At 42.3% G+C, this 27,578-nt stretch overlaps 1 protein-coding gene across 2 annotated transcripts; it reads right to left on the bottom strand.

Moving 5' to 3' along the window:
* Window positions 1-206: 206 nt before the first annotated feature.
* LOC136754688 (alpha-2-macroglobulin-like) lies at window positions 207-27,337 on the bottom strand. Of its 2 annotated transcripts, XM_066710739.1 has the most exons (36): window positions 27,188-27,337; window positions 26,009-26,189; window positions 25,154-25,310; window positions 24,784-24,836; window positions 24,106-24,126; window positions 21,938-22,106; window positions 21,467-21,551; window positions 20,674-20,776; window positions 20,333-20,438; window positions 18,532-18,641; window positions 18,041-18,211; window positions 16,696-16,926; window positions 15,909-15,972; window positions 14,617-14,762; window positions 14,337-14,486; window positions 13,824-13,949; window positions 13,249-13,345; window positions 12,682-12,802; window positions 11,950-12,175; window positions 11,651-11,777; window positions 10,658-10,779; window positions 9,673-9,724; window positions 8,732-8,815; window positions 8,275-8,451; window positions 7,902-7,983; window positions 7,173-7,329; window positions 6,986-7,060; window positions 5,243-5,405; window positions 4,500-4,651; window positions 3,836-4,051; window positions 3,454-3,578; window positions 2,573-2,663; window positions 2,023-2,133; window positions 1,482-1,587; window positions 1,081-1,122; window positions 208-457 (listed from the first exon to the last, which is right to left on the bottom strand). In XM_066710739.1, the coding sequence occupies exons 1-36, from the start codon at window positions 27,241-27,243 to the stop codon at window positions 429-431; spliced, it is 4,284 nt and encodes a 1,427-aa protein (XP_066566836.1). In that variant the 5' UTR covers window positions 27,244-27,337; the 3' UTR covers window positions 208-428. The 2 variants fall into 2 exon arrangements, with proteins under 2 accessions (XP_066566843.1, XP_066566836.1); XM_066710746.1 differs by lacking the exon at window positions 2,023-2,133 and having other exon boundaries at window positions 207-457.
* Window positions 27,338-27,578: the final 241 nt, after the last annotated feature.

Genomic DNA, 27,578 nt, shown 5'->3' with positions numbered 1-27,578 from the left:
TCCCTTTAAGAGAGAGCTCCTAATCTCAGCTCGTTACCCATATAAAAGACACCTGGGAGCCAGAAATCTTGCGGACTGATAGGGGATCAAATACTTATTTCCCTCATTAACATGCAAATCAATTTATAACTTTTTTGAAATGCGTTTTTCTGGATTTTGTTGTTGTTATTCTGTCTCTCACTGTTAAAATACACCTACCATTAAAATTATAGACTGGTCATTTCTTTGTCAGTGGGCAAACGTACAAAATCAGCAGGGGATCAAATACTTTTTTCCCTCACTGTAAGTATTTTTAATAATTGAGGGTATTTGACAGATGCATACACAAGACATCCAGTAAGTGGTAGACTGTCAATCCTTGGCTCCACACCATTGGTTGAAGAACCTGCGGGTGTTACTGAATAATTTCCGCAGTACACGATTTGCTTTTATACTTCATTGATGTCTTCTCCACGATCTGCAACAGAAGCACAGATGCAGTGTCAATAAAGTGATCAAAGATATTTAAATCACATTAAAACTCATTTGGAGCTGAAGGGATTGGATTATAGCCATTAACCTAATTAATACTCCTGAACATTTTGCGAATGATTTGTCAGGCCCAACTGAGCGAACATTGAGAGTGGAGGTGGTGGTCAGGTGATATACTGAGAGACACGTGGGTGTTCAGGTTCCCATCTGGCAATATCTCTCACCTCCAGACACTGCTCTCACTGCACTACAGCTGTCAATCATTTACTTTCAGTTGCTTATTCAGCAGCCATGACCCTTTGTCGGCCTGTAGTGTGGTGCATAATAGGTGTGGTGCTTTCCAATTTTAACAAAGAATTGTGAATAAAGATAGGCAATGCCTGTGACAGGAATGGATTCTTAGGTCTTTCTGTTTGCTCAACATCCTCAAGCTCTTTCCTTTGAATAAGTGTCCTTCTGTCCTGTACACAGTGACCCTTCAGCAGCACAGTCCTCTCCCTTTTCTGATTTATTATACGTCTTAAAACATCTTTCCTTCCCTGAGAGCTCTATGCATCACTTCACATGCAGTGATAATGCAGCAAATCAACAGTGAAGGTGTGGGCTTACCGTCAGGACATGGCGAGGTGTATTCAGACACAGCCTGCTCACCTACAAGACATAAGGACCACATATTGAGGAACAGACAGGTACCTTGCAGTTGCCCAAGTGTAGAGTAATCAACTGGGACCATGTCCTCCATGATGTGGAAGTATGAACTGAAGTATGTTGAAGATATCTGATGAAGCATTTATAGCTGTGGACAACTGAGGAGGGGGAGCCAGTCTGGTACCATACTGTTCTGTTGGTTCAGTTTAGAAGTGGTCACCTAAGGATGCCCAGGGACTGGACATTTCATAACCAGAGAGCTGTCCTGCCAATTCTTCTGCTATGGCATGCCTTCCCACTACCACTTTGTAATGCATAATGTCATAATTTCACTGGGCCTCTTATTAATTAAAAAATCTTACTGGTCTGGTAGTAGTCATAGACCTTGACCACAGCTGGTTTGAGGTTGTTCACTGGGTGCTTCTGGGTCATGGTGATGTGATAGTGATAAGTTTTTCCCCTTGTGAGCTGTTGAGAGACAGTCATGTACTCTGTGATTTATGGATGTTAGTGTAGGTCCTAACATTCGCTCAGTGCTGGCAGTATATTTTTGCCAGAGATATCATAATACGAAATCCATGATTATTAACTTACCTTAACTATGTTCAATTGACGGAAGTTCCCTAGGCTGAATGAGTTCAATGAGGATAAATGCTTAATGAATATTGTTTCAAATAAAGGATGTGGATAGTTTAGACATCAACTGTATGTGAGATAAATGTTCTATGTTGGTAACATTACCAAATACATTTCCTGAATGAGTGAAGTTCACAGTTAAACTTTGCTTATGACATTTCATACCGTGCAGAGTTGCAATTTCATTTTGCGCAGTAAACAATAATCAGTAGTTTATATGAATACAAATTAAACCCAATCAGTTCAATTCACAGCTTAGGAATTTACCTCATCCAGATACAGAATCACATGGCCGTCTTCTTTGTCAATTCGCTTCACCCGAGCTTGTGAAATCAGTGGCAAGGGAGGGGGGACTAATGTGAGACGTGAATACTGAAACTGAAGAGAAATGGCAGTGAAATGGTTGAACAGAGACAATGTGCTGGGCTCCTGTCCCTAGCTGTCCTAACAGTGAGGTGGGATTGTGACAGGCCTGGGTGGACATCAAACTTGTCAGACATTACCAACAATGCAAGGCATTTTAATAGGGCTGTGGAAAAATGTATGATGGTGTGACAGCAGTCCAACTACTTTTCATACCACAAGTTCACAGCACAAACCATAGAGTTATGGCAGCACGACTGCAACTCTCACTGCTAACAAAGGCAAGGAAGGTGGTGCTCAACCAATCCAGGCAGTGATTGGACAATTATGCTTCAACTCTTTGCGAATCCTGGTCACTGCCCAGTTTTGAACCAGTGATGGTCTTGGAGCCCACCTGTGGCCCCTTTCAAATCGTTCACACTGAAGAGCCCCACACACTGTACTTGGAACTCACAATTCTTATCTGTGTATCTTTAAGGATGAATCCAGACAGGAGTTTGAAGTTCAGAATGACCATGTTGGTGTTGTCCCTCGGGCCGGCGTACCTGTTGGGTCAGAATAACAATCATTAACAGCTCTCTGGCATAGGTAGCAATTACTGAAATGGCTCATTCCATGTCAATACAGTTTCCCACCTCTTCCTTTTTGTGTATCTTGGAAGATCTAGGTCAGCTATGAAAGCAGGCCAAATATTTATGTTGGGACTTGAAAGGTATCTTAATTTTGGATTCATATGATGGACTTACAAACTATAATTAGAATGTCAGGACCCCTGTGATGGTTTCTGTACTTATAGACAGCTAGGCCTACTGTAGTATAGATGTGCTGCCCAGGGTACTTAAAATGTAACACATTATTCAATAGTCAAAATAAACCCTTACAAAACATAACAGAGGAAGTATGGCTTTCTGTATGCAGCACTGTACCTGTAAATACACTTAATGGTTAGATTTAATGCCCCCACAAAGTCTCTGTGCCCCCCGTTTTTTGTGGGGTGTTTAGATGTGGGTTTGAAGGACAGAGGGATTTTTTCTTAATGTGACTTAACACAGTTTCCTGAATTGGTCAGTTACTTTTCTTCCCAAGAGGGTTAGCAGCTGATGTTTTAAAGAGACCCCCCCGTGTCTTCTGGTTTTTATTCCAGCTCAGCTTCCAAGAATGCCTGTGAACCAATAACTGGATTTTTGTTGTTGTTGCTATATTACTGTGTTCGAATGGTGGTTTCCCAATCCTGTGTGTAATATATACATACAGTGGAAGTAACCTCCTCACTTCTCTCGTAGTGAAATGGACCATTAACAAACACAAGAATGATGTGGAGAGAAATGGACTAACATTAAGCTGGCTAAGAGGCTGAGGTCTCTGTTATTACTGCTGGTGTTGCATTGCCGATAAGCCTTCAAGGTCAGGTTGAAGTTGACAAAGTCGGCAGGGGGGGGGATGTTGTAGTGGAGAGCGATCTGGAATGCAGATTGGGAAAAGGGTGAGGGGCATAGAGATGCAGGAAACAGGATGATTTTTTCAGCATTTTGATGTACAGTATGCCAGGATTAGGTATTGCAGTGGGACTAGGGTTATGTTAGGTATTGAGAAATGTTGTCTACAATTCAGTGGTGGTTTAGATGAGCATAAGTGTTACAGTCCCCATATGAACTAGGTAAGGGTTACAATTACATGGGCCTGGGTAAATAACATAAAGGAGAGAATATGCACTGACCTGGATTGACGCACAGCCTGTGCCTTCTGCCTCCACACTGTACACCCCCAGGAGGTCCTGAAGCTCCTTCTCCTGGTACAGCAGGCTGTTGCTTTGGTCCAAGGTGAAGTGGTGGTGTTCTCCCCCTGTTGACCGCACCGTCACTGTGCTCGAGCTCTCTTTGTTGAATGCCACGGCCCCATACAGAGACAGGGCCTGCAGGGCTACAACTGTGTCCTGTATACAAACACACAACAGAGAGGGTCACTCCTTTACAGGTATTAACAACAACCTTAAGACAACTTTTTGGCCTGTGATTGGTTGGTAGGGTGTCAGCTGAGTTGCTGATTGTCGAGAATAGTCCATGACAAGTGTTCCAGAAACTCATTGACCTTTTTTGAGTGGAATACCTTTTGCTTCAATTGAATTTTCAACACGCTGATTTCCAATGGTGAATACAGGCTGGGTTTGTATTGTTCAACCTGGCTGCTTGTTTACGATTCAACATGAAACCACCTTGCCGAGCTGCTTGACAACATGTCACAATCTCTCTCTCAAGACACCCTTCGAGTTAGAAAACCACAAGAATGCACAAAATCCATCCCTAACAATCCGTTATTAGGTAGAAACTTAAAGACACTGACCAACAAGGGCTATGAAACCGCAGACAGCTGAACAGTGGTACCTGTGTGGAAGAGAATCCTCCATAGGGATTCTGCTGTTTGATCAGCCAGCTGACGATACTAGATGCGTGGCCCAGGTCAGAGGAGGACAGGGGTTGGTGGCTGAGGAGTGCTAGTAGAGTATAGGAGTTCATCTCTACTGACAGGGAGTCAGCTAAGATGCACAGCAGCATGGAGAGAGAGAGAGACAGGTCAGTCAGTCGTGGGGGATTGGGAGAGAGATTGTTACAAGTTATCAAAGTTACACAAGTTACAAGATGGTTATCCAGGGGTGGGGAGAGAGAGGGGGGTCAGTAAACCACAGGAGAGGGAGGGAGACGAAGACAAGATGGTTATGTAGGAGAGAGACAGGTGATGGGTTACTGATGAGAGAGAAAGAGAGAGATATTTTTGTATATCAGTTACAAATTCACAGTTCATTAATCTGTTCAGCGTTGGATGTTGTGCACAATGGATATTGGGTGAATGACTTTCTCTTAGGGAAAGGGTAATCCTATAGATGGATTGGCATCATGTGCAGTCGCCAGTGTTTTCAAATGAAAGAGTGTTGGGTCTGCAGCCCTGGTTCTGGAGCTCTGGATCTACAGAGTCCTAAAGGTTTTTATTGTAATCATGGAAATAATGGAATCAAATATTGGCTTATGTAGTCAAGATGCATTTGATCTTCAGCCACTGATGGAAGACGCCTGAAAAGGCAATTGTCTTTCCAGGAGCAGCGCTTATGGACAGTGAGCCTGGTCTTTACCCTCAGTGGTGTCCAGCACATCCAGCTTGGCGAGAAGGCTGGCCCTGGTGTCCTCCTCCCCAGCCAGGGTGAAGGTGTAGGCGAGCAGGGCAGCAGCATAAGTGTTGGTCAGATTGTGGACTGCAGCCCTCAGGCATGACAGACTGCTGTTTAATACGGGCTCCTGAGAGAAAGAACAAGAATACAAACTGTCTTCCAGGCCAAGCAAAGAGTTATGTCAGCTACTTTGTGTTTCCAGATCTAACGTTGATAAACCTATTTGCAGTTACAATGTACTGAAGGTGAAAATGAATAACAATGGCAAAATATTAGCAATCTGTTGTTTTCTATAGAATATTTGCACCAGGACAGAGCTACTAGCAGCTGTTGTTCACTTCTAAGGTCTATTATATACTCCTTTTGCAGGTTTATCATATGGAACTCCTTCACATCTTCACACTTCATGTTTTACTTGCTGTATCGTCTACTGTATTTTTCTATATTTTCACCAATCACTTTCTTCCATGTTAGAACATAAGAAGAACATAAGAAAGTTTACAAACGAGAGCAGGCCATTCGACCCATTGTGCTCGTTTGGTGTCCAAGGTGATCCAAGGATCCTATCCAGTCTATTTTTAAATCTTCCCAAATTTTCAGCTTCCACCACATCGCTGGAGAGTTTGTTCCAGATTGTGACGCCTCTCTGTGTGAAGAAGTGTCTCCTGTTTTCCATCTTGAATGCCTTGAAGCCCAATTTCCATTTGTGTCCCAGGGTCTGTGTGTCCCTGCTGATATGGAAAAGCTCCTCTGGTTTGTTGTGGTCCATGACTTTCATGATTTTGAAGACTTGAATCAGGTCCCCACGTAGTCTCCTCTGTTCCAGGGTGAAAAGGTTCAGGTCCCTCAGTCTCTCAGTAGGACATTCCCTTCAGACCTGGAATAAGTCTGGTTGCTCTCCTCTGAACTGCCTTTAGAGCAGCGATATTTCTTGAAGTGTGGAGCCCAGAACTGCACACAGTATCCAGATGAGCTCTAACTAGTGCATTGTACAGTCTGAACATTACTGTCCTTGTTCTCAATTCTATTTTTGACAATATACCCTAACATTGTGTTTGCCTTTCTTATTGCTTCCCCACATTGTTTGGATGGAGAAAGTGAGGAGTCCATGTTGACTCCTAGGTCTCTCTCATGCGTTACTTCATCTAGTTCTATTCCTCCCGTAGTGTAATTATAGTGGACTTTTTTGTTACCTGCATGTAATACCTTGCAATTGTCCACATTGAATTTCATCTGCCAGGTGTCGGCCCACAACTGAATGTTATCTAAATCCCTTTGAATAGCCTGTGCTGCCGAGATTGTATCTGCTGAGCCACCTATTTTAGTATCATCGGCAAATTTGACAAAGGTTGCTAACTATCCCAGAGTCCAGATCATTAATATAGATTAGAAAAAGCAAAGGCCCTAATACTGATCCCTGTGGAACTCCACTAACAACCTCACTGCAGTTAGAAGCAACTCCACTTATCGACACCCTCTGTTTCCTAGACATCAACCAGTTCATAATCCATCTACTTACATTACCCTGAATGCCTACAGCTTCCAATTTGATGTCTCTGGATCCCAGCTAAATGGGTAAATGTCCCCAAGATCCCCACAGAGAATCTGGGGTTTCTGTTCTGGGGCTGTAAGAGGCAAATGAGGGCCTATGAGTGAAAAGAGAGAGATGGAGAGAGAGAATGGATGAAATGATGGAAGGACACTCACCGTCACAGAGGTGTTCAGTTCCAACATGGCGGCAGCGATGTAGGCAGTCAGGGTCACCTCGTCACTCACTCCACCCTGGAACACACAATCCACACATGTGCTCTGCTGTATCAACTCTTCTTCCATTCCTCCTGAACAGTCCCTCCACACTATTTCTAGTGCCTCTAAATGCCTTTCGTTCTCTGACCTTCATTCTGTTGTTGAAAAGCTGTCCCACGCTTTGGAAACAGCCAGTATTTTCCCGTCGCTCTTCCAGCCAGGCCTTGGCACTCTGGATGTTGCTGGAATCGATGTAGATGTAGGACTGGGCGCCACCAAATGACTTCATCACAAATGCGGTCAACCTGAAGAACGGAGGGCAGGCTGGGTTAAAGTCCACACAATCCACAGCAGAGCAGTAAAACACTCATGCAAGCTTTTAATCAGGATGTGAAGAGAGGATAAATTGCATGTTACAGCAAAGTTTTGATCATCACAATTTGATGCCACCCGTAATTTTCAAATCTGAATCTGGCTACAGGATGATGTGTTCCCAATAGGAGGAATCAAGAAGCTTGAAGTTGCAGTTACAGAAGTTGCTTTCTAGTAGAATTGTTTCTAATGCTATGTTTTCAAATGTTCAAGTCTTTAATTTGGAAAATTAGAGGCAATGTAAAACAATACATTCATTGTGTGTATAAGGTATATATAGCTTGGGTTCAGAGATCATAGCAGCACCGCACAGATAATCAACCAATATAGTTTATTAGAACTATCACATTTCAAAGTTGGCTACGATTCTGCCTAATTATCTAACTAGTTCTTGATATCCTGCCCCTGGTAAATTCCTCCTATGCTGTGAGATTGTATTTCTGCTGCAGCAGCTCAAGGGCACAGTGGTACACCGACACAGCTGAAAGAAAGCAACAGAACTCACCATGTATTTCCCGAGCTGTCTGACTTGCCAAAGGCGCTATAAGATCCATCATAATGCTTGTAGTTGAGCTCCCGCTGGTAACCTTTTTGCGGGTGGTTTGAAAGAGACAAGTTATTCAAAGTTTTAGTTCACAGATACATTTCTAGACATTTTTCTGCTGGGAATCCAGATCTCATCCAGGGTTAGGTTAATGGATGCCCTTGAACTTCTCTTGCCCAGACAAGGGTTTGCAATCACAATGTCTGCATTCAGACCAGTCCAAACCAGTACAGCCCATGACTTGACACAACATTGTGGTTGTGAGTTTACTTCACTATCACAGTGGTTCATAGATTAACATGATTTATAATGCATTAAATCTGGTTTGACTCACCGCTCGTCAGGTACTCAGAGGCCTTGCTCTTGATCGCCTGGGTCAGCTGTCCTGTGCTCTCCAGGTACTTAAGGATGTAGATGTTAGGGGCGAACCGCACCATGTTCTGCTCCCCACAGCCGTAGGGCATCACGAGGAGGCTGTCCAGGTTCTGCAAAGCCCGGCCCAACAGGTCTCCTGCACACAGTAGATGGGAGGGACTTGAAACAGGGTCTGCATTACTCTCGTGCATGGGACAATGGGACCTCTGCTTGTGCCAGGTCAGGATTGTTTTTACTTATGGATGTATTTCTTTCATGTATTTTTTTTTAATTATTATTTATGTATTGCAATGAATTAATTTACAATTAAAAAGCCAATTTAACCAAATGATTTGATAAATACCAGAGTGCTTTTCACAAGACATTCATTTAGAGCCAGAGAGTGAGTGTAGCTGTACGGTGCTTGCGGATTGTACCCAAAACGGAGATGGAGGCTCGGGCAGATCCCTCCACAATGACTTCTGGGAGCTGCAACTGGACCTCCTCCTTCTCCACGGTCCCTAGAAGCACAAGGAATAGATCAGCAACTACAGCCCTGCATTGGGGTGCATGTGACAGGGGATTGGGTGTTTATTTTCCTTAACACTACTGATCACAAGTTGCCATCAAGTCTTAACGTTTAGACGTTTCTGCATCCTACAGGGACATTGTTAAATTCAAAGTGGACCAGCAGGCAACAAGAGCTAAATGCCAGTGACGATGGCATCGGTGGGCAGAGGTGGTCGAGAGATGAATGTTGATTGAGTGCCGATCTTAGAATGGTGAAATACAGTGAGCGGCTGACAGGACATGAATGGCAAGAGAATATCAACTGTGGTCATGGATCGCTTTTAATTGGTTAATTAAAAGTGTTAATTGTCTCAAAGTACAGTTCCATTGCCATCCCATCATGTGATCAAGAATAAAAAACAGGAAATGAATCTCTTCATAGCGATTACTCATAACCTCTCTCTTTTCCTTATTTCTTGATATTTCAGATTTTTGTTGTAGGCCTATATGTTCTAAACAACATTTTTTAGTCCGTTGAGCCTGTCTGCAATACGTCCCTTCTAATGTCTTGTCAGTTAGAGAGATTTTGATTAATTTATGTCACTCCTGCCCTCTCAAGCTATTACATGAGGACAGAAGTAACAGAATAGTCAATTTGAGCTTCTATCACTAGTTCATTCTCATGTATTTGATTGTGGCATTCTTGATCAATGACTCCTGTATCCAATGTAGCCATTTCCTTAAGTTTTTTTTTTTTTTTAAATAACTTTTCCAGTGACTCTTCATTAGGTCAACACTTGCATAATGAAGGAGAAGGTCAGACAGAGGGACCAAGAGGAAGCCAAAGCAAGCAGATATGGAGACTGACCTTTTGGGCACAACAGCCAGTTGTAACTGATGGTCTTTTGCATCCCTTCAGGCTGCAGATGAGAGAAGAGACTCCATTATAACTGTGCAGTTTTACAGCAAGGGCAGTTGTATTTGGATGTTATTTGAAAACCGAATTAATGAGTTCATGGGTTGCTGCTTCTCAATGCGATGACTGATTATGCTTATGCTGTTTATGAGTGCAATTAATAAGTGTGTGCATTAAAGGCCTCATTTTGGCTACTGGTAGACTTATTAAATACTTATAATTGATTTCAGTACTGAACAGGACAGGGTGGTTTTGTACTGGTTGTATCCAGGTGTGAGCTATAGCAATTGAACATCACTGCAGAGTTTATAATTATGTATTTTTTCCTATTGATTAATACTGAACAAGCATATCAAGACCAGCTGGAATATTTACAAGATTATAATGGTAATATTTCCACCAGACTATAAAGCCCTGTAACACACAATGTTGTCTTCTAATGCACAGAAATCAAATAAAACTGATGGAATTCAAAATGAATGAAATTGCAGTAATATTGAGTGTTCAGACACAAGAACTATTAGAAACTTAGAGGCACAGAATACAAGGCAGAACTTCATGGTTGTTGTATTGGCTATTTACTAATTTATTAAAGTCTTGAATCTTTCATTTGTTTGGGTTATGATCAGCTAAATGACATGTTCATGTTTTTTGCAGTGTAAAGTTGAAAGTGATCAAATTTACTCTTGGGCTTAGCTCTTGCTGAGAATTTGCAGTGATAACAAACGTCTTATAGCATTTCAGGCATAAATCTATGTACATACATCTCCAAACTACAAATACCACATTTCAATGCTTTTTAAATATGTTCATGGAAAGGATTACATACCAATAATGGCTGATTAGATGTAAGCCAAGCTCTGTGGGGCCTGATCTTATCAAACTGATCAAAGTATCGATCTTGAAGGAAGTAGTAGGGCAAACTGCAGTTCCTCACCTCTACCAGCAGAGGGCGAATGACGGTGTCGATGTGGCCTTGTTCAGGCACAGTCACCAGCTCATTGTCACAGATGGTCTCGGTGTGTATCGCTTCTGCACTCACTGATATGTTCACCGATCCTAGACAGAGAGTGAGAGCAACAGAGCTTCACTGCCTCAGTAATTTGATAGACACTTCAGCAAGTACCTGTCAAGGAATGAGGCTCAAGCACTCGGAGAAACAATCAAATTGCTGAAGAGCTCCATCATCACACAGATGTGGAAATTTTGTTTTATATAAGGTGTGTAGAGGGGAAAAACAGACTCACTATTTTCCAGAGCAGAGGGCATACAGAGTTGAGACAATAGCTACCTTAGTTTGAGACATGCTGGGTTGCACAACTCTGCTGTGACTAAACATGAAAAATGCTCAACAATTGGGCTAACCTTAACTGATCCCTGCAAGTGCCCTAAGACTCCCCCATAGAGTTTTCCCACTCTTCTCTAGACCAGGGGTTCCCAAACCCAAGTACCCCTTTGATGTCCAGAATTTGGCTGAGCACCCCAACTGGAATGTAGCTCACCTTTATTGAGCGTGAGAGTGGTGGGGTTGTGCACACAGGAAGCAAGCGTGAGGGAGGGGTGCAGCCGGAAAATTAGCGGGGGTGGGGTTGTGCAGCCGACAAATCAGTGGAAGAGTGGGGGGGGGGTGGAGCGCATACATCCACCATTACATTTTATTTCTCTCGCACCACTTGGGGTGCCACAGTTTGGGAAACGCTGCTCTAGACTGCTAAATATGAATAAGCATGTTGCTGCCTGAGATTAGAACTAGCGTTGGCAGCCCACATACATGATTCACCCCAGTCCTGTTTTTGCCAGTGCTGCAAAAAACAGATAGGTGTCCTTTACTAACATGGTTCTCTGTATTCTGATGTTTAGTCTTGGTTTACTGATGTTCTAGTCTGTTGTGAACAGTCCCAGACAACCTAGTTGGGGAGAGGTAACTCACCAAGGGCTGAAGGCACCAGAGTCCAGTGGAAGGTCTTTGCTTCGTTGGCACACAGACAGGAAGTGTACTCACACCGTTTGCAGGGCTCCAGAGTGTAGTCTGAGGATTTGGCTGGAGTCACTTTCACCTATTGGCACAAGAGAGCACTTTATCCAACCGCACATTCACACAGACACAGTGTTGCAATCTGTAACCGTACTGCAGCCCACTGATACCAGCTGGGAAAGAGAACGGGATTTTAAAAGCTCCTTGCTCTTGTGCAACATTTGTTCAAGGAAATGAGATGGGACAACTCCTACCATGATGCACTTGGAGAGGTAGTTGAATACGGTGGCCCTCAGTTCGAACTGCTCCCCCCTGATGACGGAGTAGGGCAGAGTGAGCTCCACGAAGAAGGGCTGGAAAGCAGTGAGCAAGGCGGGTGGGGCCAGGCCCAGTCCTGTGGGGGCCAGGCAGAAGGCACTGGCCTCCCATGTGGTGATAGTGTCAGGGACAGTGACTGGAAGCTCTACTGACCCAGAAGCCCTGGAAAGAAGACACAAGAACAATATAGGCAACCCAATCAGAACTGAGCTACAGTAGTCAAAGTTGACCTATAGGTTTGCAGTTCTCATCCAGGTAATGCTCCTGTCTGACTGTGGATTGGACTATACTGGGGGTGGCACATAGTTAGCTGAGTGTCAGTATATGGTTGGGCTTGTTGGGATCACCTTTGGCATCCTTTGCTCACCTGTAATTCTGTTTACCTTTAGTGATTAGTGAATGGTGTCAGGCAAAAAGAGAAAGAATGTTGTTTTTTTAAATCCTTAATTTAAGGAAATACTTTGAGTTTAGTGAAAATGGAAATTCACAGCATCTATGAAATTTGAACCTTTTTAGAAGTCTGCAGCAGTCTTGCTCTAGGCCAACGACATGCCTGGAAGCCTTGAAGAGGACTATTGGCCAGCACTACAACTACAACAAGCCCCGTTTAAAGAGCAGGTAACTACTGTGCTCATAGGAGGACATCTATCCATCTGAACGGCACTTACCCTATTGGGATCAAATCCCAGATCCATGTCTCTGGGAAGAATGTTCGAATTGTCTCCTTCGGTCCTCCCCAAGAGCCTCCTATCGACATTACTGAAAAAACTTCTGGCTGGTAGTATATGCCTAGTATTGATTACAACTTAAATTATTCTCAGATTCAAACTCTGCTGTTCAGTATAAAAAGCTGCAGAGCATTCCCAATAAATATATTTATTATGAAAGGAAGACATCTTGTACTGATTTACGCTCGTCTATTAATTAGACGATGAGTTTTTTCATGCTTCAATTTTGATTTCAGTTAATGCATCTTGTAGCACAAACATGCACAGAAAAAACAACCACTTTATTGAAAAGCAGCATTTGCAGATGTTATACTGAAACGTGGTATAAAAAAGGTAACAATTAAAACATGCAACACTAACCTAAGGAATGGTACAAGGGCTGCAATATAGCACAAATTACCATCTGAGCAGTTTGCCTATATGACATACCTATTGCTGAAAGGCCCTAGGTCAGTTATTCACTTTGAAGTCAAAGGGGTGAGAAAAATATCAAAAAAATAATCTTACGATGTCTGTTACTCATGTGATAGTATTCCCTTCCTCTGAAAATAAGGCACTCTGGTTCCCGCACCCATGTATTGGACACAATCTTGAGGCCCAGTTCCTGTAGATGACAGTATGTGAGAAATCTGTTCCTCTTCCAAAATGGCATCAAGTCAAGCTTCATTATTTAATACATTATTTATGAGCCTATTCAACAATTTATTGAGCACAAGATCTGCCAATTGGTTCCACAGTTCCTGACCCTGTGACATCACTAATTCTTGACCTGCTTTAACAGGGCTAACGCAGTTGAAGTAGACACCAATGAAACAAAGAATTACCCAACTTTTTGGTTTTCAAAAAGTGAAAATACCAAATTTCTAAATGCTTACTTTAACTGCCATGACTCCTACCCTGTCCTCCTAACATTATAAAGGTCCCTGAGATTCTGACAAAATACATCTGCATTTAAAGACTGTTTTGACTGTTTCTATTAAAATGTTTTGAATTTTGATGTCAAGTCTGCACATCTTATTTATAGGAAGACCCTACAGCAATGAGTTCATTTTTGGGAATATGTTTAAACAAGGATTTTCTACCTTAAAAATCGTATAAGCATCCTTTTGTATGAATGACCTTCTTTGTCTCACTAGCACACAGCTGCGGGGGTCTTCTAAGGAATAGGGGAATTCTTCACCCTTCTGGACAGGCAGCAGTTTGTAGATCTAGGTATTGAGGTAGAGACACAGTTAACAGTGTCCAGTGAGATGTGTGTGAAACATACATTAAAAGTGAAAAGCAGTCTTTTTGAGGTAGGCAGCACAACACACTTAGCACGACACTTTGTGAGGTCATAACCTCCAGAATGTATATTCTAAAAATACAACTTTTTATGTCAGTGACTCAATAACACAACAAACTACAATGGTTGGAACAGATACTCTGCATTATTATTGTGTACTTGTTTGTTTTGCTTATTTATTTCTTGAAAGTTGAGCTATTCAGCTTCCTGGGTCAGAGCAGAAAATGGAGTGATGTCATTTTCTTCTCTGGTGATCTGTAGCCCATTAACAGAGGAGCTTATTTAACTAACGGTGCCGACTGTGTTGTACCGAGTCAATGGTCAGCTCATTCTTCCTGTCCAGCAGCAGCACACTCTGATCGATGGCCTTGAGGGAGCACAGAGAGCCGGGCTGAGAGCTGAGAGTCACGGCACTCTGACCTCCAGGGAGCGCCTCGGGGGACGAGAACTTGAGGGACACCTGAGAGTGAGAGAGAGAGTGAGAAACGTCTCCACACAGAGCTGGCAGGGACACTGAGACAGATCCACACACACCGTACAGGCAGTGTGAAACACCCATACACACTGGGGTCACTAAGAGCAGAGCTTACCTCACTGGGCAAACACTTCTCCACTTGGAAGTTGAAGCTGTCTGCTATGACTTTCTCTCCTGGCAGCACAGTATAGACCAGCATCTGGGCAATGGGAGCCAGTGTGTAATCCACAGGCAGCCTGAAGGGAACCCTGCCTAATTTCACTGCAATGGCAAGATGCACCAAGTCAGGTAGGATCTGATTTGAACACTGCAAAGTGTTACTGAGCTCCCTTGACCAACCAGCTGTAATCTTTACCCATCTGCTGTGCTGCTCTATGTTACTCTGAAATACTACAACCAATGTGAATTAATATTTTTGATATTGTTTTTCACATAATAAATCATAATCCAGTTCATAAATCAACTGGGGAAGGTAGACTTGAACTGAACCACATAGTATAGTTTTGCATATTAACCTCAGTCAGCCCAGTCACCTCCAGAATGTATCAGACAAGAGGTGCTCTTACTACTACACTCTACTACAATAATGTACAGTATTGATATACAACATGGTGAACGTCAGGATAGAAACTGTGTTTGTCACTTTACCTAGACAATTCTTTTAGTTATCACTGAAAAACTGACACGGAGAGAGACAGGCTCTGAAACTCTGAGTCTGAGTTTTAAGTACAGAGTTTGTCATATTTCCTTAGGGTATGGGAGTGCTGAGAGACCCTCTCCTGGTTTGAAGATATTGCATGGCTCTGTGTTGTAGGGATGATGGCGACTCAGGATACATGACTCTGTGCCACATCAGGAGAGACACACCATGAGACATTGTGACTCTGCCAGGTCTGAGTTTCTGTATTAGCTCAGTCCTGCCAATTCCTGGCCCTGTGGTGTTTATAGGTCTCTTTCCATCACAAATATTTTAAAACTAGTTGGTGTGCTGGATGATTTTTGAAATCTGTTCAAATTCAATGTAATGTTTTTTTGTTGATCGATTACTATTTTGTAGTCACTTATCAATGGTACTCTTATTAGGTGATATTCTGTACTAATAATTCTACAGTATTAATTTGGTTGTCTCACTTTGTTCATGTTCTCTATCTTAATAGAAAGTATTAACTTCGATTTACATTTAAATTCTATGTGTGGAACAGAGAATTATTACTCACTGTTCAATTTTTTTCAAGAATGCAATAATACTCCCAGTGCACAACTAGCAGTTGGATGCAGACTCGAGATACAGACAAACTCCATGCATGTACAATAAGGTAACAACATATTAAAACCTGATATGTAAACTGAAACTAAACTGAAACTCTGAGTCTGAGTTTTAAGTACAGAGTTTGTCATAAAACTCACATGAATGTTCGGGAAGATCCACCTTCATGTGCTCATACAAGGAAATGGCCCCTTTGGCTAGAATCTGGAAAAAAGATACAGGGGAATTAGCTGAGTTTCAGCAATTAATATAGCATAACAATTATCGGTTTCTAACCATATACTGAACAAGGATGCACTCTGCCGTACAAGACTGGAAAAACAAGACTGGAAATGTGAAGAAATGCCTTCCAGTGTGTGGGAGAGCATTGCTATAGAGATGCCTGCTGGTACAATCAATTTGTGCCCCTGTAGAAACATGTTGATAGTGATATCTCTCACTGCAGTGGTGTAGTGCTACAGGTATCAGTGTTTTGCCTGTAGCTTCTGCATATTTCATGTGATAAATTCAGAATGGTTTTCCAGAATCATAATAAATATATAATTTAAATAATACAGCCCCCCCCAAGTTATATCTGTCCATGCTGTGTTTGATTAGGTTTACACAGTGGGTGCCATGGCTAAATTATATCATAACACTGGAAAACCAAGCACAGCCTTGTCACGTATACCTGTTAGTTTTCAATCCTGATGTTCGGAGGTTAGTGCACCAGTCAGCCATCGAATGCATGTTGTTGATTTTACACTAGATTCAGGTGTATATTTGGTCACTTGCTAACTTGTCTCCCTCTCCCTCACTTTCTTCCTTCTATGGATTCATCTGTTATAGCTTGAGAACACAATGACTACATATATATGTATGTCTGTGTGTGTGTGTGTGTGTCTCCTGTATGTTTTCTAGGTTTTATTTTAGACACAAGGAACTCACCAGGATGAACAGATCAAGAGATCTCTTGTCAGTCTGTAGGTCCACCTCAGTCACAGCATAGTTGATGCTGATTAAAGCTTCCTCCCCACATGGGAGGCTCGTGTCAGTGCCCTCGATGGAGAGGTAGCTCACATGTGGCTTCTGAACCTGGGAGACTGTGTGGGTCTCGCTTTCGTAATGTGGATCATGTGAGGAACCCCACCTTGGTCTCTCAACCTTCTGGAAGCTGGCCTGTAGAGAATAGATAGTGAATGACCCCTTGTTCGTCTTACCTGTCCCTCATTTTTTTCATGTTACTATTACAGCAGTGTTCTCGGTACTAACTGTAACATCTTAAGTCTTGACGTCTTGACTATTCAGTGGATTAGTTTCCTTTAGAGTATGTGAGCACTGAGAGACCCTCTCCTGGTTTGAAGATATTGCATGGCTCTGTGTTGTAGGGATGATGGCGACCCAGGATACATGACTCTGTGCCACATCAGGAGAGACACACCATGAGACATTGTGGCTCTGCCAGGTCAGAGTTTCTGTATTAGGTCAGTCCTGCCAATTCCTGGCCCTGTGATGTTTATAGGTCTCTTTCCATCACAAATATTTTAAAACTAGTGGTGTGCTGGATGATTCTTTTTAATTTATTAAAATTCAATTTAATGATCACTATTTTGTAGTCACTTATGAATGGTACTCTTACTAGGTGATATTCTGTACTAATAATTCTACAGTATTAATTTGGTTGTCTCACTTTGTTCATATTCTCTATCTGAATAGAAAGTATTAACTTATGTTATGTTTTGAACAGAGAATTATTTCTCACTGTTCTCATTTTTTCAAGAATGCAATAATACTCCCAGTGCACAGCTAGCAGTTGGATGCAGACTCGAGATACAGACAAACTCCATGCATGTACAATAAGGTAACAACATATTAATACCTGATATGTAAACTTAAATCACAAGGTAGTTATATAAAATGAAACAAATCTTGCTGTACACCTTCTATAGAAAATATGTATTTATTTATATAGAAATAAAAAGTTTATTTAGTATTACACAAACACTAAACCACTCCAGAAGGGAATGAAAACAAGTCTTGGTGTGGAAACTGAATCTTGAAAACTGCTGTTGTAATGGCTATCTAGACAAACAGCCAGGGACGTGGAGAACTCAAGTGCAGGATGAGTGTGGGTAGTTAACAGTCTAAGTCAAAGGGCTGGCAAACGAAGCAACTGAGACAAGTCAAGAACCGGAGTTGGGTGTTCAGGCAATGGGTCGGTCGGTCTGTCGGTCTTAAATGTTGTTAGGCCATTTGTGCCGAACGGAGCACAGACGGAGCACGGAGCACTCACCCTGAGACTGATGGTCTCTGAGGTCCAGTCAGATGTGTTGAGAGAGAAGTGTGCGATCCCATTGCTGTCAGTGGTAACATTCAGCAAGATTTTAAATGGCCTAGATGTAGAATCCAGCACATAGACCATCTCATTCACTAAAGGCAAGGAATCTGCCCCCTCTGCCTTGACCTGGACAAAACAAAGGGTGAAGGGAATAATTTACAACACTTGCTTACATGTAGTTTTATTTCTCTTCTGCATTTGTATTTTGACGGTTTCCCCAAGTTGTGTTGTGTATGGCCCGGAAGACAGATAGACTAATAATGCAGTTCATTGTGTCATGTTGTCTGTACTATTATACCATTTACACATGTATCCCATACCTTGCTTAAATTATTTTTAATTGTGCTGATGCTATTAACCCTACAAAGCTGTTGGGATTCCTTGATGTGAAAGACACTTTAAAGAAGATTAATTTATTATTGACAGCAGTTTAGAAAATCACTGACCTTGCCTTCAAACACATTTCCCTTCTGATAGAACTTGGGTGTGTCCACAAAACTGACTTTGCCCGTTGTTCTGGTGTAAGTTAAGGAAGTTGTTTTGCTCATTGATACACCTGCAAATTCAGAATACAGACAGTGTTCAATTATTTTCCTGAGAGAGAGAGAGAAAATCTGAGTTGTCGTAAATGGACAGCTAATGGGGAAGCCCCCACCCCTCACAAGAAATGTATTGCACTATAGACGCTGTACTGGTTAGAGGTTATTTGTAAAAAAGGGCATTTTGATCACCCAGTATATGTTGAACTGTTTTTTTGTGAATTTTGTGGTGAAACACCCTAAACATCAACCAACACCATAGCACACTTTGTGTCGCCAAGATGGGAGTCAAGCTCTGCAGTTCTGGGAATTTAAGATTCCTGAAATGAATCCTATAAAGCACCTCTGAGATGAACTGTATTGAAAGTGACCTCTCTCTCTCTCACTTGCTTGTTGCCTCTCAATGGTAAGGGAAGGCACAGTATTTGTCCAGTCATCTATCACAAGATTAGCAGCTGTCATTAAGACCAGTGCATTGTCAACATGCATCCCTTGTCCCAAAAAGTGTGATAACAGAACGTGGATCTCGAGAACATTAGTCTGTGTTGTTCTGCGCAGGGCGTATCGTGCAAGTTGTTTGTTGGTCTGTCAGAGAGGTCCAGTCACCTCCAAAATTATTAGCAACCTTGCTAACGATTAACAGAAAAGGCTATATGAAATAAACACAGGTAATGAGTTATATTGTAATTTTCCAACATGTGGAACATATTTACTTTATTCTTTTTTCAAGGGAATCCACCAAAAGTACACATTTCTAAAAAACTATAAATGTATACAGAAAGTTAGGTAGATATTAGCACACATGCAAAGCTGATGTAAAAACAATTGAAATGACAATGCAAATGAGAGTTAATTCATGGTCATCTTAAATGTGCATTAATTTTAAACATTTACACCATTAAATTACTATATGGTAATGTTAGTTATCAATAGTTGTCGGATAATTAGCTATTGAAAGAGTGTAACATTTTTCTCCTTTCTCCTGCTTTTTATGCATTTGTTAGCCATGGTGTGAAGCTTATTTGTTAATTAACCTTGTTTGTTTTTTCTTATTTGAAGCTTATTTGTCTTGTAGCAGTTCCTGGATGCTTTCTCATGCATTTAAGCTGATATAGTACATAGCCTAAGTTTGACAATGGTTTTGGAAGATAAGTGTGCTCGAGAAGATGTGGACCACTTTTTGTGTCCTCATAATTCAGTTCATAATATTCTGTAATGAATGAGTGTTGGTGATAGAACTGCACAAATGTTCATTGTTAATACTGCTTCTGATTAGCCTCAGCTTTCCATTATTGTTGATAAAACCTGTGCTCAAGGGACCATATTCATATAACATCTAAGGCTAAATGTAGCTTTTAACTGGCTGAGTTAGATGGTGATTAATACTAAACATTAGAAAATCAGTCCAGTCTCCCCAGATGTAAATGTCATTGGCTGTTAAAGTCTTGTGTTGCTTATAATAAATTTACATGTTGATAACACATAAGCAGTCTTTCAGAATGCTCTCAATTACATGCAGATGCATACTGTATGCATTAGTGAGTGTGGTGGTGCTTATAGGGTGTCGGTCTGGGACGGGTGAGTATGAGGCTGGGAAGGAAAAATCACAGTATACTCACTATAAAAGACTAGACTACACCACTGCATGACCCCGTTCATTTGGACCACTGGGTCGACAATATGTGTATGGCTCTTAAAGGTGGGTTACCCGTTTCGTCTTCTTGGACCTCAGCCTTGAATTCAAGGTCATCGAATGATATGTCCTTGAACAACGTGATGTTGAATGTGTGAGAAACGCAGCCAGTCTTGTCCACCTAGGAGAGCAACAGCACATACACCCACATTGTCAGTCAGGACCTGTTCTAGAAGAAGCTCCCAAGAGGACATTCATAGTGCCAAACAAACAAGTTAAATGCTTCTGTTTGGCAAGAAAAAAGTTCCAAATAGGCCTTTGTATTGGAGTGATTAAGCAGACATTACACAAGGTTAGGAAATTAAGTTCAGCTCTTACAAGTCGCTGAAAGGTGGTCAGTCTCAGATGGTACTTACTTCAGTTGACACAGACAGGCAGTTTCTTTCCCTTAAATAACGTCTAGAAATGGGGCATAATTCAATCTGCACTCTTCCAGACACTGGCTTCCCATATGTGTACCTGTAAAACAATGACAAGTCACAGGTCATTTCTGTTTGAAGATTAGGAGAACTGTATGTAATGTAGTACATTTAAATATCAGCCATTCCCTTTAAGAATTGTGATGCTGTCTGTCGAGGCTGTTTGAGATCAATACACGATAAACACTGCAAGCCTAGCCTAAGACAAACATCGCAGACCTGAGTCTGGGTGGACATTGGTCCCTGGTTTGGAAACCACTCGATAATCTTTTAAGTTTGAAACTTTCTTCATTTTGAAGTGTTAAAATGTGTGTCTCTGGTTTTATGTATTATGCTTATTATTTTCATAAAAACAGTTTGCGAATTGTCCTGATTTATTTATTCATTTATTTAAGTTGCATTGTTGATGTAGGAACTAGTTTTATTGCAAGAAGTGTTTATTTTGACCAGCAGGTTAAGGTTTTAAGTGACCATGTACTGAATGTATGTATGTCTGTAGATCGCACACACAATTACTGACATGCAGGACAATTACTCAGACCTTAAGCACACTGAATTTATTTGTAATTTGTGTTGATATGCTATGCTTTGGATTAGCTGGCTGCTGTTTGACATGACGTCAGCCCACAGCGAAGACCTGACTTCTAAATAACGTATCTGCATGTGTGTACATAATAAGTACATCATCTATCTACAATACACACAATGTCATTGCCTGAACTGGACTCACCTGGCACACACTTGAACTTTGGCTTCAGTGTCCAGGACAGTGACCATCGAGGGTCCTGTAACAGTGACCTCAAACTTGGGCAGGACTGTGGGCAGTAAGCAGAGGGGGTAGTGACATTTGTTAGAACAGCTGCAGACCTCTTTGTGAGACAATGTGTATTAGTCGATCTCTGACATTTTGCAGTGCAGCAGGCATGGTATCTGTGGAGACTGAAGTCACCTTGTGTATCAGTTGTGTGTGGATTAAGGTTGAGCACTTATTCTAATATGTGCCTAAAGTCTTCTGAAATGTTGGTTCCAAGACTGCTGGGGTAACAGAACTATAAGCAACTGAAATGTTCAGAGGATTATAAAATATATCACCCTGTAGTTGATGATCATATGAACAATAAATTAGGGTTGACCATGTGAGCACAGATTGAAAGTCAATGGGCATTGAAGAGAGCTGCATCTCCCCCCCAGAGAGACTCACCGTACTCCTTGACAGTGAATTGAATTTCATCTCTCAGTCCGTCACTATTCCAGACAGTCAGAGAGTATCGGCCCAATTTGGCTTCCGAGTTCAACTGGTGCGACAGATCCAGAATGCTCCGGTCAGATGTCTGGTTCAGCCACTGAGCAATACGGTTGTTTTCTGGATTCTGGGGAGAGGATGGTAGGAAGAGAGAGGGAGGGGGTAGATGGAGAGAAAGAGCAAGGGAGTGAGAGGGAGTACGGAGAGAAAGACCAAAAGAGGGAAGGGGGGAGAATGGATTAGGGCAGTTGTTAGCTGAGCAGTTGGTAAAGTGTTAACGGGTATTTAAATCTGTATGACTTCCTCTCATGGCAAAATAGGCTATCTGTGTATGTAGATCCCACACTGATACTCGATTTATTACTAGCCACAAGCATAGCTTCAGATTGCAATCATGAAACAACCACACACACAAACACCACCTTATCATATACAATATATATATACAGTGGGTGAAAAAAGTATTTGATCCCCTGCTGATTTTGTACGTTTGCCCACTGACAAAGAAATGATCAGTCTATAATTTTAATGGTAGGTGTATTTTAACAGTGAGAGACAGAATAACAACAACAAAATCCAGAAAAACGCATTTCAAAAAAGTTATAAATTGATTTGCATGTTAATGAGGGAAATAAGTATTTGACCCCTTCGATTTAGTACTTGGTGGCAAAACCCTTGTTGGCAATCACAGAGGTCAGACGTTTCTTGTAGTTGGCCACCAGGTTTGCACACATCTCAGGAGGGATTTTGTCCCACTCCTCTTTGCAGATCCTCTCCAAGTCATTAAGGTTTCGAGGCTGACGTTTGGCAACTCGAACCTTCAGCTCCCTCCACAGATTTTCTGTGGGATTAAGGTCTGGAGACTGGCTAGGCCACTCCAGGACCTTAATGTGCTTCTTCTTGAGCCACTCCTTTGTTGCCTTGGCTGTGTGTTTTGGGTCATTGTCATGCTGGAATACCCATCCACGACCCATTTTCAATGCCCTGGCTGAGGGAAGGAGGTTCTCACACAAGATTTGACGGTACATGGCCCTGTCCATCGTCCCTTTGATACGGTGCAGTTGTCCTGTCCCCTTAGCAGAAAAACACCCCCAAAGCATAATGTTTCCACCTCCATGTTTGACGGTGGGGACGGTGTTCTTGGGGTCATTCCTCCTCCTCTAAACACAGCGAGTTGAGTTGATGCCAAAGAGCTCGATTTTGGTCTCATCTGACCACAACACTTTCACCCAGTTCTCCTCTGAATCATTCAGATGTTCATTGGCAAACTTCAGACGGGCCTGTACATGTGCTTTCTTGAGCAGGGGGACCTTGTGGGCGCTGCAGGATTTCAGTCCTTCACGGCGTAGTGTGTTACCAATTGTTTTCTTGGTGACTATGGTCCCAGCTGCCTTGAGATCATTAACAAGATCCTCCCGTGTAGTTCTGGGCTGATTCCTCACCGTTCTCATGATCATTGAAACTCCATGAGGTGAGATCTTGCATGGAGCCCCAGACCGAGGGAGACTGACAGTTATTTTGTGTTTCTTCCATTTGCGAATAATCGCACCAACTGTTGTCACCTTCTCACCAAGCTGCTTGGCGATGGTCTTGTAGCCCATTCCAGCCTTGTGTAGGTCTACAATCTTGTCCCTGACATCCTTGGACAGCTCTTTGGTCTTGGCCATGGTGGAGAGTTTGGAATCTGATTGATTGAATGCTTCTGTGGACAGGTGTCTTTTATACAGGTAACAAGCGGAGATTAGGAGCACTCCCTTTAAGAGAGTGCTCCTAATCTCAGCTCGTTACCCATATAAAAGACACCTGGGAGCCAGAAATCTTGCGGACTGATAGGGGATCAAATACTTATTTCCCTCATTAACATGCAAATCAATTTATAACTTTTTTGAAATGCGTTTTTCTGGAGTTTTTTGCTGTTATTCTGTCTCTCACTGTTAAAATACACCTACCATTACAATTATAGACTGATCATTTCTTTGTCAGTGGGCAAACATACAAAATCAGCAGGGGATGAAATGCTTTTTTCCCCTCACTGTATCAGCTGACTTTGAATGTATATGTGGTGTTCTGCAGGTGTCCGCAGGTCTGCCTGTTTCTGAACTGCTTGATTGGCAAAATGTACTTACCCTGATCTCCACAGTGCTGTACTGTAAAAAGATAAACACAAACACATTAGTGTCTATTTACTTTAAGCAATGAATATACTTCGCAAGCATCCCAGTTAGAGATTACTGTTGTCTACCCAGGGTGACAATTGACAATGTCTGACCCCAACTGTGTTGAAATGTTCACACAGGTGTATTGATTGTCTCTAAAATCCATTTTGAACACTCTTGGCTAGAAAGTTTTTCTTGCAACCAAAGACAACTCGGGTTCTTTTAAAATATTTTTTCTATAGCTTTGAATGTCGAAACAGTATATATTTGCACTCCTGTGCCCATGACCTAACTACAAGAGATACAGATCTCCCACCCACTTCTGTCCCTTATTCACAGTCTAGGTCATCCAACTTTGCAGATCGCTCTTATGTGGTTACCTGTCCGCCCACATCAACCTCATTTCTCATGTGATGAGGGTCAGATGTTGACTGTAGGACTTATGCAACTACGATTTGGTTGCAAAATCTGCTTGCTGTTGAGAAATGCTCCCCCCCAATCTGCACAATAAGGCTTGTGGATTAACATTGATAGTACCAGCTGTTGTCTGCAATATCCGTAAACTTATCCCTTAAACGCCCCGTGAATGTGAAGCTGTGTCCACACATGTGGTGATATAAAGTACCCACTGTGGATCTTTTCCCTTACCGAGGCCAGGATGGGGGCAAAATCTTCGCTGAGAGAGACAATCCGGAAACGCACTGGAAAAAAGAAAAGCCAGATGACGATAAAGGGTGTGATTTTTTGCTTATTACTGGTTTGTGTTATTAGCTGTTTCCCCCACTTGTCAGCCGCTCTGCACCAGCAGCTCACTGTATAGATAATTTACAATGATTTCTTCTTTTGAAACTAAGGTAGTATTAAGCCAGTATGTGAAAGTGGCACCCTGTCCTCTTGAGAGGAGAATTTGCTGGCTTCTTTAAACACAAGTTGGGTTGAACAAGTGTTACCGACTAGTACAGCAACATTGCACATCTTCAGAGGAAGAGGAAGAGGGAGGGAAGGACGGAGGGAGCACCTTTCTGTCCTGGTTTGTAGATGGGTTTGTCCGTCTGGATGATCATAAGCTTTTTTGTCTTTCTGAACATGACGAGAGAGCGCTGTTTGTGGCTGAATGTGTCCCCGCGCATTTCCACTTCAATGTTCCCTGTGGTATCCTCTTCCACCAGAGGCGCCTGTGGGAGAGAAAGGAGCGGATCAGGGCATGGGAGGATGCTGGTCAGTGTTCCCTCACAACCCTGCAAAGGCACACTTTCACTTCCTGCTCTTGGAAGGGATCACCACAGAAACAGGCCTAATCTCTGGCCTCTCTCCTTCAGTCTTTTTATTTTCTTATATATTTTCTAGTGTGAATGGGATAAGAATGACATTGCTGAACACTATACTGGTCACCCGCTCAACATCACAGGCTATACTGAGATGTCATTCATGTGTTTAAGTGGTAGTCAAAGGGACCTAGAAGAAAATATTCGTAGGCTTCATTCAGAGAGTCTTTGTCTGGCGTGAGTTGATACAATGAACCTACTACAAAACAATAAAACTAGGACTAAGAGATTTGTATACAATTAAGAATAAAACCGATATGTACAGTTGAATGTTTGATGTCATCTATTTCTGCAACCGGGCTAAACAAATGTAAAAGTCAGTTGACACTGTTGTATTGATAGCTGGATTTTCAATGGTCTTATAAGCCAAGTACATTTAACCTTTGGATAAAAATGACCTCTGTTCAGAAGGAATATTTCTGTAGGGATCTGTTTCCTCATGAGACAGCTTTAAAGTCCTGCAGCTCTCTCCCTGCCTCGCCGCCTCACTGACAGCCTGACTGAGTGACCAATGGAGCAGCAGCGGCCTGCCTAGTTTCAGTGCCCACCTGAAAATACACACAGCCGGTGAACATTGCCTCTGTGCTCGTGTCCAGCAGTGTCCTCTTTTCCTGCTCAGAGATCAGAGACACAGACAGGTGCAGGGTCTCGTTGGCATGGAGGAGGCTGCCACAGAGCTTGGCTTGGGAGCCTCCACTGATCACTGCAGGGAAGGTCACAATATAGACCCTAAAGGGGCAAAACACAACACACACTGTAGTAATGAGCCACTGCCATGAACTCATGGCTCAAACTAACGCTGGAATTTAACTTGTGTCCAGTAGTCAGCTCCTCTGATCAGCGCCTTTGTAGAAATCACAGATTCAGCAACAATTGTGAATGATTGTTTTTAATTTAATGTAGACAAGTGGAAAAAAGTGAAAACAGCTAGAGAACTCATATTTCTGGGTCCTAAAGGAGGAGATGTATCCATCCATCCATTTTCGAAACCGCTTATCCTGGCAAGGGTCGCGGGGAAGCCAGAGCCAATCCGGGCAGGCATATGGCGCAAGGCAGGAATACACCCAGGATGGGACGCCAGTCCATCGCTGGGTGGAGGAGATGTATATAACGTGAATTTGGTTACTATCTCTTCTTTGTATTACTTTAGTAAATGTAACGCGTATAATTGTGCTATACACTTTAAACTGATCATATCCAGGTCTGTGGAAATTCACTGCCCTGGGTGACTGCTTTACAGACCACAAACTAGCCCAAAGCCCAAATTACAAACCGCGTTAGTCATCAGCTCCAAAAGAGATCACTTTGTCTCAGCAGACAGGCTGCTCATATATTCTTAAAACACAGTAGCATCTGCAAAGCTGACTGCTTTTCTGGATTCCAAATGACATCTTGACCCTATAACAATCTTGAGGTGATGAAAAGCAGAAATATGTTATTCCTGTTAAATTGTGGTCTGTCTGCATGTTCCTTATGTGGAACTGTTTTTACCAAACTTTGATTCTTTGTGTATAAAGGCCTATCAAATGATGGTCTAAATTCAGAGTTAGGGAGACACACTAGAGTGCACTCTGTGTCCTGACTCTCCAAAGGCCTTTGTACTAAACCTGCTAATTCTTGACTCCAGACTCTGATTCTGTGAAAGAAAAATACTTCTTCAGGTGGAATTTAAAATGCATCTTTGGACCCAGAGTCTTTCAGCTTAGTGAGTCCGCAGGCATACTCACGGTGTCTCATCTGCCTGGCACAGCAGCACACAGCCGAGCAGCAGCCACTTCCACATGGTACGATCCAGGGAAGGCCGAAGCGAGAGGTGAGAAGCAGTGAGAGAGAGAGGAGTCGCAAGTGTTGCTCTCCTAGCTGGACTGACAGAGTGGACTGGGACACAATCTGTTTGTGCCAGAGGTGTCCCTCCCATCTCCCAACACCCACTTATTCATATCCATAAGTCCTGCCCTTTGTTGATAGACAAACAAGCTGCAACATTGACCAGGTTATTGACCTGCCCTATCAGCATGTCCCTTCTGGGCATGAGCTCAGTTGGTTAAATAGTTCTTCATATATGCTGCTGTATGTTTAAACTCCAGGTTATTTTGGTTTGTTGGCAAATATATGTGG

This window comes from Amia ocellicauda, chromosome 1 (assembly GCF_036373705.1).
Source record: "Amia ocellicauda isolate fAmiCal2 chromosome 1, fAmiCal2.hap1, whole genome shotgun sequence".
Taxonomy (NCBI): domain Eukaryota; kingdom Metazoa; phylum Chordata; class Actinopteri; order Amiiformes; family Amiidae; genus Amia; species Amia ocellicauda.
Note: the sequence above shows the minus strand (reverse complement) of the source record. Positions and strands in the feature narration are given on the sequence as shown.